General features: G+C 37.8%; 1 protein-coding gene across 3 annotated transcripts in view; it reads right to left on the minus strand.

The window, feature by feature from the left end:
- Positions 1 to 20,139, minus strand: part of ZNF407 (zinc finger protein 407) — a 592,912-nt gene that overhangs the window by 530,067 nt on the left and 42,706 nt on the right. For all 3 annotated transcript variants that reach the window (XM_061594384.1, XM_061594394.1, XM_061594402.1), the window contains one exon: positions 9,809 to 9,923. In XM_061594384.1, coding sequence (XP_061450368.1) covers positions 9,809 to 9,923 — 115 coding nt within the window. The remainder of the gene's footprint in view (positions 1 to 9,808; positions 9,924 to 20,139) is intronic.

The raw sequence follows: 20,139 nt of genomic DNA on the forward strand, positions 1-20,139 counted from the left end.
AGCACTGTACGCATACTGGTGGGCAAGAGGGCAAAGCATCAGCTGGATCTGGGCAGATGGGCACACTATATAAGCCTGAGAAAAAGACAAGATGTAGGTAACAGGAACTGTCATGGTTGGGAACTGAGCAATTTCCTCCCCTAGCCACTGCTTGCTAAGTTTCCATTTGCCGTCTCTACATGCCTACCATGTATGGGTCCATCTTTACCCACCATGATCACTGGGGTAGAGGATGGAGAGAGAAGGAACATTATATATATATATATATTATTTGTTGCTGTTGTAGTTACAGATCGCCCCCCAAATTTCTCACTTGTCCCTCCTCCTCATCTCCCACAACCATTAAGAAGGGCCCATCCCACAGTTGAAGAACATTGGTTACATGGTTAAAACTAAGTCCTGCATGCTGCTGCTGCTTCCTCTATAAATCAATATCATAATGAAATTGGAAACAAGTCCAAAAGTATGTAAGACCAAGACTATAGGAACTGTACCACTCTCTTAGTCTATCTAGGTTAATATTTTCTGTACTAACTGTCAGCAGGTCCTGAGGCAGGGATCCTCCTCATCCCTAACAGGGATTGAGCCTGGGGCCACTGAGTGTTTGTTTGCTTGTTTAGCTGCTGTAGTGATATAAGGCAGGCAATCAGTCCTTTAGGTTAAGCAAGACATTAATATATTAATATAAGTTTTTCTGTCCTTTCAGTGGTTTATGAGAGATTAAAGGTAGGCATGCTTAATTAATTTCGTCAGGTTCGCTCAGAAAATGAAGCAGATGCACAATGAAATTTGATTTTACAAAGGTTTGTGTTGTATTATTTCACTGCTTACAGAGTTTAGCTCTATCACTTTTGTCAACAACTTTATCTCTCACAGAGCTTGAAAGGTTATATATGTTAGAATCACATAGATGGAAGTGACCCCACAGGTCATCTAGTTCAATCACGTACCAATGTAGGAAATTCAGTACTACAGCTTTCCTTAGAGGTGGTTATCCAACCTTTGCTGGGTATTAGCCATACTGGCTGGGGTGATTATGAGTCCAACATCTGGAGGACACCCTGTCAGCTACTCCTGCCCCAGGCTTTCAGCTTCCATTCCTCCCCCCATTCATTTTAGGATCTAAAACCTCTAGTGGGTTGCTTAAAAACCTCTAATGAAGGAGTCCACCACCTTCCAAGACAGTCTGTCCCAGTATCGAACAGCTCATACTGCCAGGAAGTTCTTCTTAATATATATCTATTTCTTGCCATGGCTTCCAGTCCTACCCTCCAGAGAGTTCATCTATATAACAGCCCTTCACATTCTTAAAGATGGCTATCACTATCATTTCTTAATTATCTCTTCTCCAGGCTGAACATACCCAACTCTTTCAATCTTTCCTCACAGTACTTGGTCTCTAGGCACCTCCCCTATCTTTGTGTCGCTCCTCTGAACCTGTTCCAGTTTGTTGATGCCATTCTTAAACTTCAGTGTCCAGAACTGGACACAGTATTCTAGGTGAAATCTAACCAAAGCAGAATAGAGTGGTGCCATTATTTCTCATGATCTGGGAACAATACTTTTGTTGATGTAACCTAGAATTGAACTAGCCTTTTCAGCTGCCACATCACACTGATTTATTAGTGGTCTACTAAAATCCTAAATCCTTTTCAGATGTTCTGCCATCAAGACAAGTGTCACCCATTCTGCATCTGAGCATCTGATTTTTCCTACCTAAATGCAGACATTCACATATGATATTCATTTTGTTACTTTTGGCCCACTTCTCAATGCTGTCAAGATAGTTCTGAATCCTGTTGGTCATCAGGAACTTCATTTTCCAAAGCACTACTAAACTATATATGATTTTATTTATTTATTAAATTTATATATCACCCTTCCTCCCAGAGGTCATAACTGTCTGATTTGGAATATGAACCTCGGTGAGTTGTTATGCTAACCTTCAATGCAGGGTGAACATTATGGCTCCATAATTTCTTTCCCATCTTGAATTATAATGTGAGCTGGAGAAGAACTCTTCCCTCCCTATCACTATTCCACTTACTTATCTAATTCAAGGTGTCACTTCCTCCAACATGGAATGCTGCTCCTGATGCCAGGACCCAAGGAACATGTTTCCAGGGTGCTAGGCATCCATGCAAAGAACTGAGGCACCCTGAGGCAACTACATTTTTCTACATTTGCTGGCGTTGTACTATGCTGGGAGGTTGCCAGCTAGAAAGTCTTGCTGTTGCCACCAATCCAAGGGGACAACTAAGCAGGTCAGGCAAGAGATGGTGTTCAGACACCATGGATGATTTAATGGGAAGTATGAAATTGCCTGAAATGGCATTGGAATAATCCAAGCTCTTTTTTTTCCTTCAAAAAAGTTCAGTTTGCAAAGCCCAAAACAAAGTACACAGAGTTCACTGATGACTAGATAGTCAGGGTAGCTTTCAAATGTTCTTCCCAAATGTACACAGGATGAGCAATCCCTATAATTTACTTACTTTTTGGACTAGTAATAAATTCATCTAATATTCTTCTTACCTGAGAAGGACATTGCACTAAACTATTGGCCTAGATCCAGATTAATTAAGTTCCCATTGGAATCAAACAGACAAGGTACTCATGATTTAACTTAATTCTCATTGAAATCAACGGGAACAAAGTTCAACCAACTTGTTGTGGATCTAATCCATTGTATTAAGCTGCATCTGTCTATTAACAGAAGGCAGCTCAACTAGTGGCCATCTCTAGCCTACTTCAGTTGAGACAATTAAGACAAATTTAAGAACTAGATACTTAAGAACATAAGAACATAAGAAGAGCCTGCTGGATCAGGCCAGTGGCCCATCTAGTCCAGCATCCTGTTCTCACAGTGGCCAACCAGGTGCCTGGGGAAGCCCGCAAGCAGGACCCGAGTGCAAGAACACTCTCCCCTCCTGAGGCTTCCGGCAACTGGTTTTCAGAAACATGCTGCCTCTGACTAGGGTGGCAGAGCACAGCCATCATGGCTAGTAGCCATTGATAGCCCTGTCCTCCATGAATTTGTCTAATCTTCTTTTAAAGCCGTCCAAGCTGGTGGCCATTACTGCATCTTGTGGGAGCAAATTCCATAGTTTAACTATGCGCTGAGTAAAGAAGTACTTCCTTTTGTCTGTCCTGAATCTTCCAACATTCAGCTTCTTGGAATGTCCACGAGTTCCAGTATTATGAGAGAGGGAGAAGAACTTTTCTCTATCCACTTTCTCAATGCCATGCATAATTTTATACACTTCTATCATGTCTCCTCTGACCCGCCTTTTCTCTAAACTAAAAAGCCCCAAATCCTGCAACCTTTCCTCGTAAGGGAGTCGCTCCATCCCCTTGATCATTCTGGTTGCCCTCTTCTGAACCTTTTCCAACTCTATAATATCCTTTTTGAGATGAGGCGACCAGAACTGTACACAGTATTCCAAATGCGGCCGCACCATAGATTTATACAATGGCATTATGATATCGGCTGTTTTATTTTCAATACCTTTCCTAATTATCCCTAGCATGGAATTTGCCTTTTTCACAGCTGCCGCACACTGGGTCGACATTTTCATCGTGAAAATACTTGAAAATAAGCACTTAAATGGGATGCTTACTGGTGATGGTATGCACATATTAAGTATACGAAGATCTGAATAAGTGACAACGGCTGAAGTAAACTCCATTGGGTTCAATAGGACTTACTCCTAGGTAAGTATGTACTGAATTGCAGCCAAAGAAAGTATTATCTAGAACGTCTTGCATTTTTTAGTCAAGATCTCTGTCTCTTCACCAAATCCATTTTTAAAATATGCATAGATAAGGACTGTAGTATAAAATAGAGCATAGATTCAGTCAAGTCTGCAAAAAGGCCTCTGAATTGTTCACAACTCAGATATGCGTCTCAGCATTTCATTCTGTTGAGTAGACAATACATTTCCCTATGAGAAAAGGTTGAGAAATCCCATCTTATTGGACATCACTACACGTAATTATAATAAATTGTACAGCAATGGCAACCAAGTGGGATGCGACATTCACAATCACTTCAGTTTTATTAAACACAGGGCATGTCCTGCAACAAATGTTTCTATGATCCAATAATGTATCCTGTGTTTCCAGAACCATTCACAAAATAATAAAAAAAATGATACACCTCTAGAAGCGGCAGCACTTGTTCTACATGGCACATATATCACAATCACCTAGCTGGGTGTATCTTTATAATTGCAGTTTGGAACTGCATTGCATTAGGTTATATATAGTAGAGGCATAAGTATAAATCATTGGTAGTGTCCCTAACTCAAATACAAACATATATTCAGCTAAGTATGTACTTTTCATATCTTTTCACTTCAGCAAGTTCAACAAAAGCACTGCCATAACTCAACTGTAGTACAGGTGGATAAAAATACGTTTTTCATACAGCATTACAACTAGAAGTTGGCCTTGACTTTTCTGCTTCATTTGCCATACTGGACACTAGTGAAGCATACTGCTAGCTATTCAATACTAAGACCTTTTTGACACCTTCGAGGTCCCCCTCACATTTTAAAGCAAAACACAGATTCATCTGAGCCCAGCCCCCAGAAAACTCTAAAGCACCTTGTCCAACATCTATCATCATGTGCAATAGCAGTACCAACAGATCATCAGAAAACATAATCTGATTGCAATATTTGAGCTATTGTATGTTTATCCATCTGTATTCCAGTTTTTAATAACTTTTATTACCTGCACTCAGCCCAAGAAAAAGGTAGGTTATAAAGCCAAGTGATTAGAACTGCAGTAAGAAAAAACTCCATCATAAAATTATATGATAGCGAAAGTATTGTGTCATGTCACGGTAAGGTAGGAATACACCTGAAATTTAGCAAGACTGACCCATGCATTGAATCACCTATGAGCATGAAAGGGAAAAAAACACTCTGCAACTCATGTTATCTTCACAAGCATCATTTTCCAAAAGATTTTTAAAATCAAAGTGTGACTTGACACTGAACTATATTATTAACAGTACAATATTTTTCTTTGTTACCACACACCCACAGGTTGAAGCATCATTGGATCTTGGGCTGTCTCCTCTCCAATATGGATAATTCTGATGTAAAAGCAAGTAGAAGCAAGCATTGTCTTATTTGGATACAGCTGTGGATATGATGTATGTAATTAATTGTTCAGTCAAAAATGCATTTCCATGGTGCATATGATGATTTAAGTATACAACAGCTTTAGTTTTCTGAGTCAACTAAAAATAGTGATTTTAATTTATTCCTGCTGCCTACAATTACTCACAACCATGTATTTTTAAATATTTCCAGCCTATAAAAATTACTAATTTTTGCCATTTGTGTTTATCTGCCTTTAGACTTTGATTTGGATAAATTAAGCTCTCAAGTGTTCCTTGCTTTATGAAACTCTGCATGTTGTACACTTCAACACAAATAAATGACTTCTACCATTAGAGGTTTAAATAATGTAATGTATTTCATGCTCAGCCTGAAGCGGGATTCGAATGAAGTTGCTAATGCACGTAATGATTAAGTGTAACTCAAATACTAACTGTGTTGTTGAAAACATGACAGGCAATAATTTGGTCTATTATATTCTGCCATTTAATTGCCTAGTACAGACATTCTCTGACACGTTATGAAGCAATGATTTACAATTATTCAAGCTGCAAAGGTCAGAAAGTGACATTATAATCATCTACACAGAGATCCCTTCTAATGCACAAAAAATAGGTAATATCACATAGAAATAGTTTTACTGAAGTTTCAACTTTCTGTTTAAAGATTTCTCTAGCCACAGAACAAACAGTTCACTTGCAGCAGTGTTAAGTTGCATGTAAAAACCGAACATACATTTCTGTCTCTTCCTAATTATACATTTAAGAATTTGTTCTCTTAAGGGTAAAACTAAACAGAAGCACTTTGTAAGCACAATTTATTGTTATGTTGAAATAAGTATTCCAATTCAAATAATCTGGAACTAATTTTTAAAAATCCAATATACATAGTGTTTTTAATGTGACAAAATGAATCCCTAGTAGCAAAACACATAAAAGCAGCAATATGGATATGTTGGTTTGAAATATTTGAGGACTGCCAACTTTTCTTCAGTTGGTCTTTAATCCATGAAACATGTAATTGATCTCAAGAATACTAACATATGACCTTATATTAAGATTTATCCCTTCAATTTATTCACACCTTTTTTCATGCTTTTCTCCAAATTCAGTATGCCGCTTTGAAATAACAACTTAACAATTACAAATGGCATATTGATCAATGTACTGGCAATATTGCCCTGGTCAAACTTCAGATTGAAGTTTGAAAGCACTTCTCTAACTGATGTGTGGGAGGAAAAACAAAACAGAAAAGGAAACCCACAAACAATTTAAAAAAGAAGAGGAGGAGGAAGAGAAAAATTGTGTACTGCAAATGATTATTTGAAATTTGTACTGTGGTTATATTTTAATAGATACATTTTAAAGTTATTGAAAGAATACATAACAAGTTGATTTCTAATGATTAACACTTCTAGAGACATAAAACCTTTCTTCTGATTTCTTCTGTAGTCATTTTATTTATACATAACAACTTAAGAAGACATGAAAGGAAAGTAAATAATTCTATTTGGAAGGGGTTTTTTTTCTTTCAAAGCTCTATATCCAAAATCAAAGGCAAGGGAAAAGTAGATGTATTTTTAAATTATAAGTTGCCCATAAATTCTGTATAAAATCTGAAGTGCTGAACAATTAATTTTTCATGCACCTGAGGCATAAACTTTCAAAAATGCATGATAAGCCTTTTCCATTACACAAGTTTTTAAAATACACAAGAAAATGCTGGGGAATCAGTGAGATTTGCTAATTTCATGTCATGAACAACTTCACAGCCAGACTCCTAAAAATTAAATTTAAATAGGTAGCAGTTGGATACTCACTGAAAACAGATCCCTTCTCAAATAAGGGATGAATTTCCCATTCATGAACATAACACAAAGGAAAACAATCACTACACATCTGCCGATAAGGAAATGAGTAGCAGACAGTTTATTTCAAATGCTGAAAGATTAGTAGTTCCCATTTCTATGGCAGAGTTTTTCTACTGTGCAGCTGGAAAAAATTAAACTTTGATTTGAAACAATAAAAGCAACATGCAAAAACAAAAAACAGCAAAACATGTAAAACAGCAAAAACATGGTCTTTTCCCCTCTTTGTGTCGACTGTGCTACACAAGATACAGTACATAAAATCTTCTGTTCGTTTTTTAGCACTTAGACTGGCATTACTTTACAAAGGCTTTTTGCTTTCCAATTCATAACAATTTTCAAGGCAATCAAGTAATATTTTACATCCATAATTATCCAGACTTCCACTAACATTTTACCTTAAAAAGAAAACTCAAACAGATTGTGTAGCAATTAGAAAAAACAATTTCACCTTCCACCTAATAGAAATTTAAAAGTTGTTGTTTGAAATTTAAAAGTCACAGGATAGAATCTTAACTACTGCAGAAAAGAAAACATAGTACAGGACCTTCTGTTTGTGACAAAATTATCAAGTTAATGTTCCTGAAAGATCACTTCACCTTTTAAAACATGATTTTTTAAAAAGGTAAATTTATAGCAATTAAAGCTAATGAAGAAATGCAGCACTAGCTGCTTATATTCAGGAACTAATAGGTCCACTGAGCATTTGCAAGATTATTTAGCCATCAATGATAATGAATTGACATTGTCAGTGGTGTTAATATACCAATGCTCTATATTGCCACTAACCCGATAGCCAATCCCAGCAATTTTATGTTGCCACTTTATTTTTAATCTACAAAATACCCTTTTTTTTGTTACCATGGCAGAAATATAGCACAGAATATTATGCCACACACACACACACACATACACTATAAGGTTGGCATATTCATTATTTGGCTGACAGTTCAAAGTGCACTGGCCATCTCTCCTACTCTGAATTCATTAAAGTTTGGTACATGACATTTCTTTACCAATTCAACCATTGTTTATGTACAAACACTTTTTATATGTATCAGATTAAAATGTACTATTATTTGAGCTGCACATAACCAAATGCCCATATGAAACAGACTTTTGTATACACCTCTTTCCATTAGATACCACATTATGTGCCACACCCACAAGTTACCTACTAATATAAAATTATACAACATTACACAAGAATAATGAAATGAAATCTCTGGTTATGGCAGTCAAAGTCACTTTGACAACTGACATATTTGAGAGATTAAACAAAATCAGTGGCTTTCCCCCCATAAATATGTAAGAACATAACTAATGGGCTATATCAGTAACTAAACTGTGTGTGTCATTTCTGTACCACCACCACCACCACCACCACCAACCCACAGACAAGGTATGACTGACTAATCACAGCCAAGTTCAGGTTCAGATTCTGAGAGAATGGCTTGCAAATCTATATTTATTCCCTTTCAAACAAAAGTTATTGGTAAGTTAAGAATGTCTTCTGCGCAGAATTGTTAAAACTGTATAAAACTGACTGCTACCAAAATGTAGCATTCACTGGTGGCATTCACAACCAAAGACCTAGAAGACACTCCTCCATTATTTTACAGTAGATAACTTTCATAATTGCTTCCATTCAGTTTTAAAGTAATTCAGCCATCAACTTTCCATCCACTCCTCCCATCAGGAAATAAAACCACTCTTAGTGATTTAACAGCATTATTTGTATACCAGAATTGGTGAAATGCATTCTAATTTACTTTTAAACACTGCACTCACTTTATTCAGAAGACAAGTTTAATTGCAAGAATTGACAGGATGAAACTCTGGCTTAAAAATATTCCTAACCACCCACCTCACTACACTGGTGTGCACTGTTTTATCTATCTGAACCAGTGCCGTTCTATGTACTAGACATCAGGCCTCTGCAGCAACTTAACTTGTTTTGAGGAAAGGGTTTTTATATGCAGCGTATATTAGCTAATTCTTTTAGCATAATAACATTAAAATACACTTTTAATAGAAGTGCAGTACTAAAACCCACCTCTGAATGTCCTATGATGTACCATGTATGCCATGGCATTTTAAAACCTTTTAAACATTTCTGCTAAATTAATTAGTTTTGCATTAAAGAGACTCAGAGCCTCCCTATTAAATGCAACACATTTGAAGGACAATTAAACATTACAAATGGTCCTTCTGACGAAATAACCATTATAAGGGGGAAAGGGAAGCAAAGGTTTTTTTGAGGCAGCACAACACAAGTAAAATGTCTCTTGTTTTTTTTAAAAAAAATATACCTCCTGTGTGCATTAATATATAAAATTCTTTGAAACTTTTCTTCTCCTGTGTCTCTTGAAGTACAAAAACTCTACAGGAGCCCATAAGCTGTTAACTGAGCCAGAACTATAACAAGATATAGCACAAATACATGTATGTGCACGTATACACAAAACACATACCAAATTAAAGTCTTTATTATATTTTTTCATGCCTTTAAAAAGGAATTTACAGTTCTCCCTGGCAATGTGAATGAACATCCTATAATTTAGTCAATTTACAGATTACAGGTTCAAATTGACCTTGTAGCCCATAAAATTGCTCATCTGCAGTACTGGATTAGAAGTAGGAAAAGAATGTCATAACTGTATTTAAGGAATTTACCATAACAATGGGAAGGAGGATATGCATGCATAATTTTAGCCCCTTTTGCTCACATCCCCATTTTGAATGCTGAAACAATGCATAGCGTGCACTTCTCTCTGGTTAACTAAGGGAGGAACAGTTTCAATTTACTCACCCACAGACATGACACTTGTATTCCCTCATCCCAAGGTGCCTCTTGACATGGTTTCTGGCATCTCCTAGTTGAGCTGTTGCAAAGTGGCAAATCTTGCATTTGAATGGCTTTGATCCTACGGAAAATGTAGCATAAAGATAGGAGTTGAATTAGAATATTATATTGCCCTTGGATAAAGAAATCAAGTTTATGGAGAAAATAGCCTTTTAATTTTCTTTTTTTAAAAAATGGGTGGGTGTGGAAACTACTATCCAATACTTAACCTGTTTAAGAATCTTGCCTAGCCCTGGAAATAAATTTTTCTATTGCATACATTTATAACTCCAGGGATACTGTTAGGGTATGTGCCACATATTTCTCATTAAAGATACTTTCCCAAAGTTCAAACACAAAAGTTAAGCAAAAATGGGTTTTCATTAATGAGCACTCACTTATTATAGAAGTAGTATCAATAATTAGAAAATGAGACACTTGGGGAACTTAAAATGAGGCCACAAAACTTGTCCTATAGCTTTCAGCCATTATAATACAGCTAGAACTCAGAATATAATCTAGCAGAAACCTGATCTGGTTCAGTCCAATGGAACTCATACAGCAATGGTTTCCGATGAACTGTGCCAAATCTCATAGCCATTTGTTAAGGTGGAAGTGTCATGAGAAGACGACCTTTTCTCTCCATTTGTACTGAAACTGGTCTTGGAAAAGGAAGATCATAATCCATCACATGCTGCAAATGGCTAGAAAAATGGACCACTTCAGATACCTAAAATTTACCATTTTGAAAAGCTTTTAGAACATTACTTAACCATGGATTATTATTATTATCTCCCACCCTTCTTCCAAAGGCTCCCAGGACTGTGAGCATATCAATACTAAAACAATCAACTAATGGTGACCCCCTGCTGACAGAAGGTTTTTTGGTCCAGTGGAAGCTTCCAACAGTGCAAAAGGAGATGAGGTGATTTTACTGATCCCCCAGGAGAGCAGATCCACAGGAGAACTAAGCAGAGAGGGGCTAGTTGGCATCATCCTGTCCCCTGCCTGCTCTGCTCTCCCAGCCAGCAAGAATGTGTGCTGTTTTTCAGTCTGCATTAGTTTGTTTGCCTTTTGAGGTAGCTGACTTCAGGTAAGAGTGTGTTTGGGCTGATTGCACAGTGGGTGATTGCTTGATTGCTGGCTAAGTGCATATCGCTTGGGTGTGGTCGAAAGCCTGCCTTGCTATAAGAACAGGCTCTGCTGTGGTCAGTGGAGTTGACACCAAAGGGAATTGCCACTTTGGGGAGGTAGTGTGGCAAGGACACCCCCTCTTTGTCAATCTGGATACAGAATTGTAGGCCAGGTACTGTGATTGAGAGGCCTGTGATCCTTACCCAGGATGAAAGCCTGGGTGAGGGAAAGATTGGTTTGGTGGTGTTCCCCCTGAGTGAGAGACAGGAAGAGGAGTGTTGGAGTCATACTATTATCTTCCATCTGACAATGTGGGAGGTGCTTACTACTAGGCCTTAGTTTGTTCTCTGTTGCACTAATCTCCCAGCTCTATATTGTGTATTGATGGGGATAGGATGTGTCTCGGTGAGCAAGTAGCAGGGAGTTGCAAAGATGCTGCCCAAATCTCAGTGGTGGTGGGCAGGTATAGTCAGATTGTGGATGAAGAGGCTGACTTGGCATGTGTCACCGAGACTTGGATGTGTAAACTAGATGGGCCTGACCTAACTCAGCTGTGAGCATTTGGGTACTCAGTACAGCACCAGGCTGGACTAGGGGATCAAGTTGCTATTGTCCATAGAAGCATGTTTAATGTAGCACTGCAGAAGGTCTTAAGAGAAAGAGACCGCTCGTGCATAAATTCCACAAATGACAACAAGCTTCATTTAGTAATAACTAATGGCAGAATAGTACCTTGAAAAAAGGATTAATTTGTAAGATAAATATATTTAGGCAGATTACCTATTTTGACTGTGTTCTGCTCTCTGATAAGGAATAATTTTAAACCTTAGTACTGATATTTAAGGTCTCTCTCTCATGCGCACTTTTTTTTGACAATACAGAAAGAATGATTCATTGCCTCTCTATTGCAATGACATGCAGTGTATGAATATACAGTGAATAAAATATTACACCTTTATGACTGTTTTATGGTTGGGGATTTATGATTATTCTGAAAACTAGAAGTATTGACATTTTGGCTATTATTTATTTCAAGAACAAACTTTAACTGCCTAGAACAGACCAAAGAATTATAGGGTCCCTCCCCACCCAACAAGGCGGCAGAAATGACTTGTTCTTTTGCAACACAACCAGGGCAAGAAAAAAGTGAAACTGCAGATTGCAACTGAAGATTACTTTCTGATCAGATTGAGGCAATTATATTATCACAAAAATGCAGTCATTAAACATGGCAGGTGTCAGTACTGGGATATTAAGTGAAACATATTATTTTAAAGTACGTTGTGACCCTTTCCAACTTTTATAAGGCCAGCAGAACTCTCTATATCCATAAATCCGAGAATTGCAGTTAAAAGTAAGTGCAATATGCTTGCAGATACTTCATATTATATTTGGGATATGTTTTGTGAAGAACTTCCTCCAATACAGTTAAGCATAATATGAAATATGGGATCTTTAATAAATATACATAAAAGAGCTCAGATAAGAAAAATGTTACAGTACATCATACTTGATCAATGATCCTTTCTGCTGTGCCCTTGAACACAGAATATCTGCAAAGAAGACTTTGTTTAAATTGAGGTTCTTGGTTTAAAAAAATTAAGTCTTAAATTTCAATTTAATTCCCAAAAGCTGACGAAAAATGAAGCATTTAATTTTAATCTTCTAACAGAAATAAAAAAGTCAACAGTACTAAGCATGGGCAGACAAGGTTGAATATTTCACAGTTCAATGACAATGAAGCCAGATCTCTTAATACTTCCATTTCTACTGTTAGAAGTAGATGTAAAATATATTTAGCACCTGAATGGTTATATCTAGTCAGCTTTATATGTTTAAATGTCAAAAGCAGGTTGAGGCTGCAGCTAAGAGCGATCATATTCTATCAATCACATTGTAAAATTCCAGTTTATTTAAATTATCCTGATAAAACTGAATTAACCATTAATTTAGTAGCATTCCGTATCAACACTGCATTCTATAAAGGAACCTATGAAAATAAAATAAATTTGAGTAAAGTCAGTCTACCTCCACATTAAATATGAAGTGGAAGCTGATGTTCTAACTCACCAGTTTAAATACTAATTAGGCGCTATATAATGGCAAGTCTAAGACTAGCTAAGTAAAGCAGTCTATTCATATTTAAATGTCCATTTTATTTCAAAAAGCTAAAGTATCTTGCAGCTTCATCCCCATATTCATTTAAATTCTTTTCCCAACTGATACTGATAAGTCTATATCTATTCGGTTATCACTGGTGCTCCATGGGCTTTGAACATATGTTCTTTAAATGGCTACTTTCCAATGGTATGTTGGGCCTATTCAGCCACTATGCTTGAAGCACTTAAAAGGTCGGCCAAATTTTGAAAGCGCAAGAATTATTACCTGTAATTTTATATTTTATTTTATGAACAAATACTGTAGCATTAACATCAACATGTTGGATTATTATCTTTCTGTAATTATTTGAAAAAACCTCCATCATTATTAGTTATTAATGCTTAAGTCTATTTCTAATAAAATGGAGAGCCAGTGTGGTATAGTGGTTAGTGTCAGATTATTCCTGGGAGTCCAGCGTTCAAATCCACACCCAGCCCCGAAGCTCACTAGGTGACCTGGGCCAATCACTGTCTCTCAGCCTAACCTACCTCATCACAGGGTTGTTGCGAGGACAAAACGAGAAGGAGCCACATACACCACCCTGAGCTCCTCAGAGGGAAGGGGGGATATAAATGCATAAATAAATGAATATTGGCCAGGATACTGACTAGTTCCATAATCCCCAAATGCCACCAAGAAAAACAGCTTTTGAAACAGAGGGAAGTTTCAGCATGGGCTTGTGATACAGCACAGGGACAACAGCTCACAGGAAAAAAGTCAAACACTGCATTGAGCTAATGGGAGCCCTTGTATGAGTGCCTAAACTTCCTTTGCCAATCCCTGACCAAAACCAACTTTCTCCACAAAGCATTATCGAATCTATGGCAGTCCAAATATTCTGTTCTCTCTTCTCCCCATGCTCATTCTCACATTCTCTCCTTTACACTTTTATTTTATTTACACTGTAAACCCTCAATGCTGGGATCACATGACTCCTGCAAATTACTTATTATGCAAATCAATGAATACTAAGTAAGTTCTACATATTGGTGGCTACCATTCTTCTTAATGGCATTTCCAGTTAATAGCCAGTAAAACTCAAATCCCAGCTGAATTACAAGCAAAACATTTTTACTGAAGGATCGCGTTATTTATTTAATAAATGCCTATCCCTCCTTTGCTACCACACCCCCAAAGACTCACAAGACAAAAGCTTGGTTTGATGTTATATTTATTAAAATACAACAGCTTTGGAGAACCTGCAAACCAAAAGAATCCAATTAACCAAATTAAACCTGTATGGGCAGGTGAAGCTAATAACTAAAGCCTAATTTCCCCTGGGCACGTTCATCAGCCAAAGGCTGTGCCCCCAGCCAAGGATGGGAAGGAAACCCCTTCCTCTTTGCTAGCAAAGTCTTGGGTATTGTCCCAACCTGTGCAACTAGGTCCTGCTGTATTGGCGTTTGCCCATATGCGCAAGCCATGTTATCAGGGCATCCCCCAGTTCCCCCCACCATGCATGTAGCACTGGGAGTTCCCTAGAGGGTGCCCTTCCCACAGCATACCTCAATATAAACCTATTTTCCACCTACCTCCTTACCATGCCACAAGAGGCAACCAGCTAAAGCCAGGTGGCCTCAACCCACAATTCTAAACAATTCAGCCAAACCATTTTGCAGGTCCTCCAAAAATATATCATAACCCTGTGTGGACAAATGAACCCCATCATCATGAAACAGGTGGGAAAACTCAAACCAGATCCTGGTGTGAGGGATGAAAGCCCACCCCATGGAGAGGACTAGCTTTCTCACCGTCCTCTTCACCCTCCTGCATGCTCAGCAGAGGGAGAATTGGGGGAGGAGCTGGCCTTAAAGCCCAAAGGTCCATCCTCTCCATTGGCCATTAGGTCCCCACATGACATCTCCTCTCCCTTTCCCCCAGGGGGCACTCTCATGAGCCTCCTTTGAGGAATGAGGTGGTGGAGGTAAATGTGCCCCCGCTTTGGGGAAAACGTAATTGAGAAGATTTCTCACAGGGTGGCATACCTCCTATCATTTCTTTTAAAAGTTGGTGTAACTGGAAGACTAAACACACCAACAGCCCAAGTAAAAATAGTGGGGCACACATATACCCTGTTTTTACTTTCCCTTTTTCTGTGAAATGAATAGTTTTTTTAATATCCGATTTGGCTCTTATCTTAAAGGAGCGTAAGATTACCATTTAATACACATATCCACAACCCAAAACCTTGATGACCTTACCCAAAGTGCATGCTCAATTACCCATAGCATGGATGGAGCAACAAGTTAAATAATAATATTTAATAATAATTTCATATTTTGTCATAATTTAGTAGGGAAAATTCAGGAAGACTAAACTTTGTTACTGTTTATAACTTTGTATAGGATCTTGAGTTACAATTATTTTCAGAATCAAGGGTGTTACTTAGAGCTTATGAAAGGACATAGAAGAGTTAAGTCCAAATCTTCATGAAGACAAATTAAAAAGTAATTTGTCTGGCTCTCTCATCTCAGAACCATTGTCCTAGCACCAGCCAACAGCAAGAACTGGATTAGTCAGACCAGAGATTAAAGCAGAAGCCTCTAAGGATCTCTTTTTGCATCACATCAGCAACATGGGAACTACTTCCCATGATAAGATGCCTTGCTACTTTGATAGCCATCGGATAGTTGTCGCTATACAGCCATGGTGGGGAACCTGTGGCCCTTCCTATGTTGTTGGACTACAACTCTCATCAGCTTCAGCTGATGTTGCCCTATTTGGGCAAAGACTAGTGGAAAAGATTCATAAGATAGACTCTGCCCATGTGTTCCTATATGCACGTTATCATGGTCATGTGAAATCTCACCATGTCAAAGTTGCTCCGGCACCATTGAAATTAACGTTAAGAAGAATCCCTAAATAAAAGGACAAGGGAAGCGTTTTAGGAAAATGTGAGATCTCAACTGAATGGCTGGTCTATGTAGGTTGGGGCACAGAGAATAAAAAAGTAGGCAGGGTTCTTGGAAGAATTTTCTTTCTTCAGTTCTCAGTGTTTCTTAATCTGTAAGTATAGCACTGGTTAAGTCTCCACTGAAACCTTGCTAGATTTTTAAATAAACATTAACTCTGAATGCCACTTATAATTTGGCATCACAGATTCTTAAATCAATGTTTGCTACCAGTTTCCCTGCACTGAATCCCCTCAATGCATCCTCGCTGTATGGTAAAGCAGAAATGTAACCACATTCTGGGAAATTAGAAAATCATCATAATCATAAGAATGTTTAACATACTGAATTAACATTCTGAAGTGAGTAGTATTTGTTGATTATTCAGAAGTTACCTTAATCACAAGAGATTTCTCAGTCCCCAATAATCTTGTACAACTACTTTAAAACAACCTGAATGTAAAAAATGTGGTTTAAACATTTAAACAGATGAATATTGGAGCACTGAGTCTTCACCACATTAGTGTCGAACAAGCTTAACCCTTACATTCATTTGTGACTCCCAAAGAAATTATAAACGAAGTTATAGAGATAGGTGACTATATATTATATATTTACTATATATTTTCAGAATTCAGGTTGTTAATTAGGCATACAGGACCTATTTGAATTGGAAGTTGAAAAGTCTTCCACTTCTAATCTTTCCATTGCTTTTCTTTACCCTTCCTCATTTCACTTGTCAACATGTGATGGACTTGCTTGTTCCACTATCTTGTATAACCTCCCTTTTAGTACCGGAGAAGCTTTGGATTGAGGGCAAGGAAACCCTTTGTTTTCTACAATGTGGAATAACTAGTGAACAGAAGGGGGGCAGTTTGTGAGAGAAAAACACTTTTAACATATAATGGCATGTAAAAGGGTAAGCCTGCAATCCTAGGCACACTTATCAAGGAGTACATCCCATTGAACTCAGTGCTCTTTACTTCTGAGTAGACATATATAGGACTGTGCTGCAAGGCTGCAACCCTATAATCATGGAACTTACTTATAAGTAGACATATCATATTGCACTGAAAGATGCACATAAATACTGTATGGTAATGTGGTATTATGCTACTGCAGATGACACAACATATGCTCCGACTGTTTGTCTGTCAGCGGCATCCCCCCACCCCAAAGCAGAAGCCTACATTGTGGTGGTCTTTCTTGGCCTCTCAATCGTGTTGCCCCAAGCCCATTTATTTATTTATAGGACTGCTTTTATTGTGCTGAAGATAGGAAGAAACATTACATAAACTATTCAGTAAATCAAAACATATGAAGAAGGGGGGAAAGTAGGAATTGGAGGAGTAGAAACCTTTTCCAGTCAACTATTAATAAAAAAATACCAGCATTACTATGTTATGGGCATAAGCAAAGTTATCAGAAAAACAATTCATTTTAAAAGTGCAATGAGAAAGAGAATATAGATTAAAACCTCTTCCGTAACTCTTCCTCATCCAAAAATGACTTGCAAAATGAAATGGTAGATATGTGTTGTCACCCCCCAAAAGGTTCTTTAGCAGTACATTCACAATGAATTCAAAGCAAAATAAAAATACACAGTGATAAGACATACACGAGATGTTAAAAAGTGTGCTAACTTTTACTAAATGTTACAATCAATGATGTAACTTATGTAAGTAGGGTTGCTTTGTCATATATTGATAGTTACCTCACTTTCACATCCACATTAACTTGATTTTAAATGCAATTAATACATATAGTCAAGGAAGACTAATGGACTACATTCTGCACTTAACCTGGTGGACATTTTCAAATGGCACAAGTGACCAGTGCAAACCTATTTTGCATTGTAAACGACTAAATAAATCTTAATGGATTAAGAATGATCAGCTATCAACACACAAGGGAAATTAAGTGCTGAAATGCCTACATTGATTATTTTAAATTATTAGCCTTACTCTGTTCTTGAATTTGTATGCTTTTAGTGAGCTTTAACACATTTACAAGACTTATTGACTATAATTACAAGAGAATTCAAGTAATGGACACATCAATTATAAGCAACATGTCTTGACCAGACAGTTGCATAAAGAATTCTAAAGAGAGCTCCATTAGCATCTTCCCTGTAGTTTTATTCCATTTTATCTGCCTTAAGAGGGCATATAAAGGGCTTATAAAAGCTGTTCTGACCATGTGAACAGTTTGTGCCATCCAAAAACTCATCACCAGATTCAAAATTCAAATATTTCCTGAAACTATATACACAAATATAGTACTGGCATGCTAAAAGAAGGCTGGGATTCCTAAGCTTAGGATACTAATGGTTTGTAAGAACACTTCAGTTATAAAAAGACAGCTGAAGATGCCAGATCTCTGCAACTGAATCCTTAGCACATTGCCCTGTCTCAACTTTCTTTACTTCCAAGAAAACAAAAAAGTTTTCAGGATTACACCAAGAATATTAACATTCTTTTATAATATTTTGCATCTCTTACCTTTTCATTTTCTTTCTAGTAACTGCACTAAGTTTCAACTACTGCATGAATTTAAACTATAGCTTCTATAATAAGCCATTATTTAAAAGTACAGTAAAATAAACCTTACCGTTTTAATGAAAATATGTTCATTGAAATGTGAATTTATTATTCAAATCCACTCATAAATTCAACCAGAGAGACACCACTTGTCTAAGCAGAGCTCAGTGATTTAGAAAAGCTGTCTATTTAAAATAAAGAATGTATGGCAGGTTTATAGAAACATAGCAGTGAATTTTTACATAAATTTAGAACTGCAGCTTCTGCATTTTCGACAAAAGTGTTGTTTTAAATTTTTCCACTTAATGTAAAACATAAAAAGAGAACGGAAAATGTAGCACAGCACAGAGTCTAAATCACCAGACCAATTTCACAGGTACTGCATTACCTCTACCACCACCTTCAAAAATGATGACCAATTGCAAATTCCATGATAATCGTACACACTTCTCTCCTAAAATCAGCATTCCTTACTTGGTAATACAGCAACAAACACCCACCATTCAACCATTACATGTGAATGATGGACTTTGAATCCAAAGGGGGTATAGTAAACCAAAGTAGGCATTACGCAAGAGTTGCCACCAGGCTGGCAGTATACCAGTATGTCAACAGGTTGCTGGCCTAGGCAATGAAAAAGCCATAAAGGGCCATTATGTCCCACTGGCGGGGGTAAACTATCCATCACTAATTTTAATAGTAAATTCAGTAGGTTTGTGCCAACAAGAATGTAGCTAGAAACAGCACCACTGAGAAACAAGTGATATCTGCATGCCGCTGGGGTACTCCAAGGTTTGCAGAAGTACAAAATGGAGGGGGCTACAAATGGAAAAGAACCCAAAACAGACCAATATATGCTGAGCATTCTCAGTGGCCACCTAATGTTGAATGTCTGATTGCAGGGAAGAGGTGAGTGGAATGGAGAATCCTAGAAAAGGAATAGCTGCCTGGAACACTGAACACTCCATGATGTAACTGTTTTAGGCCTCACTTATTACCTGCCTGAAAAACTGTCTGTAGGAATACATCTAGGTGGTCAAAGTAATGAATTGTTAGGAAGCAGAAAATGGCTGGACTGATTTGGGTTATTGTTCACAGGGCTGGGTCAAAGATTTGTAGACACACACACCTGAGCCCCCTTCCGGGACAGGGCTTCAAAGAAACAATCGGGAGCTTAATGATTGCTCTCAACTGCTCCTTTGCTGAAGCAGGCACATTCCCAATTACACATCTACTAATGAGCAGGAGGAGCACCCCTAGCTCAAGGAGGAGGAAGTGGTTTCCATTCAGTTGGAAACCACTTCTCTCCCCCCATGCTGCTCTTTAAAGCCACTCCGCATGGCTCCTTTCCACCTCCAACATCAGAGCAACACTGCGATCCTCCCAGCTCTTCTCTTTTGCACCTCTGACATCAGGGGTGGAAAGGAGAAAGGGGGGAGGTTCGCAAAGGGCTTTGCAATCCTCTCCATTGTTCTCCTTTACACCTCCAACGATGCAGGTTGGAAGGATCAGTGTAGGGCAGGCTTTGCAAGCCTTCCCATGCTCCCCCTTTTAACCTCCAATGTCACAGGGT

This window comes from Rhineura floridana, chromosome 1, assembly GCF_030035675.1.
Source record: "Rhineura floridana isolate rRhiFlo1 chromosome 1, rRhiFlo1.hap2, whole genome shotgun sequence".
NCBI classification, from domain to species: domain Eukaryota; kingdom Metazoa; phylum Chordata; class Lepidosauria; order Squamata; family Rhineuridae; genus Rhineura; species Rhineura floridana.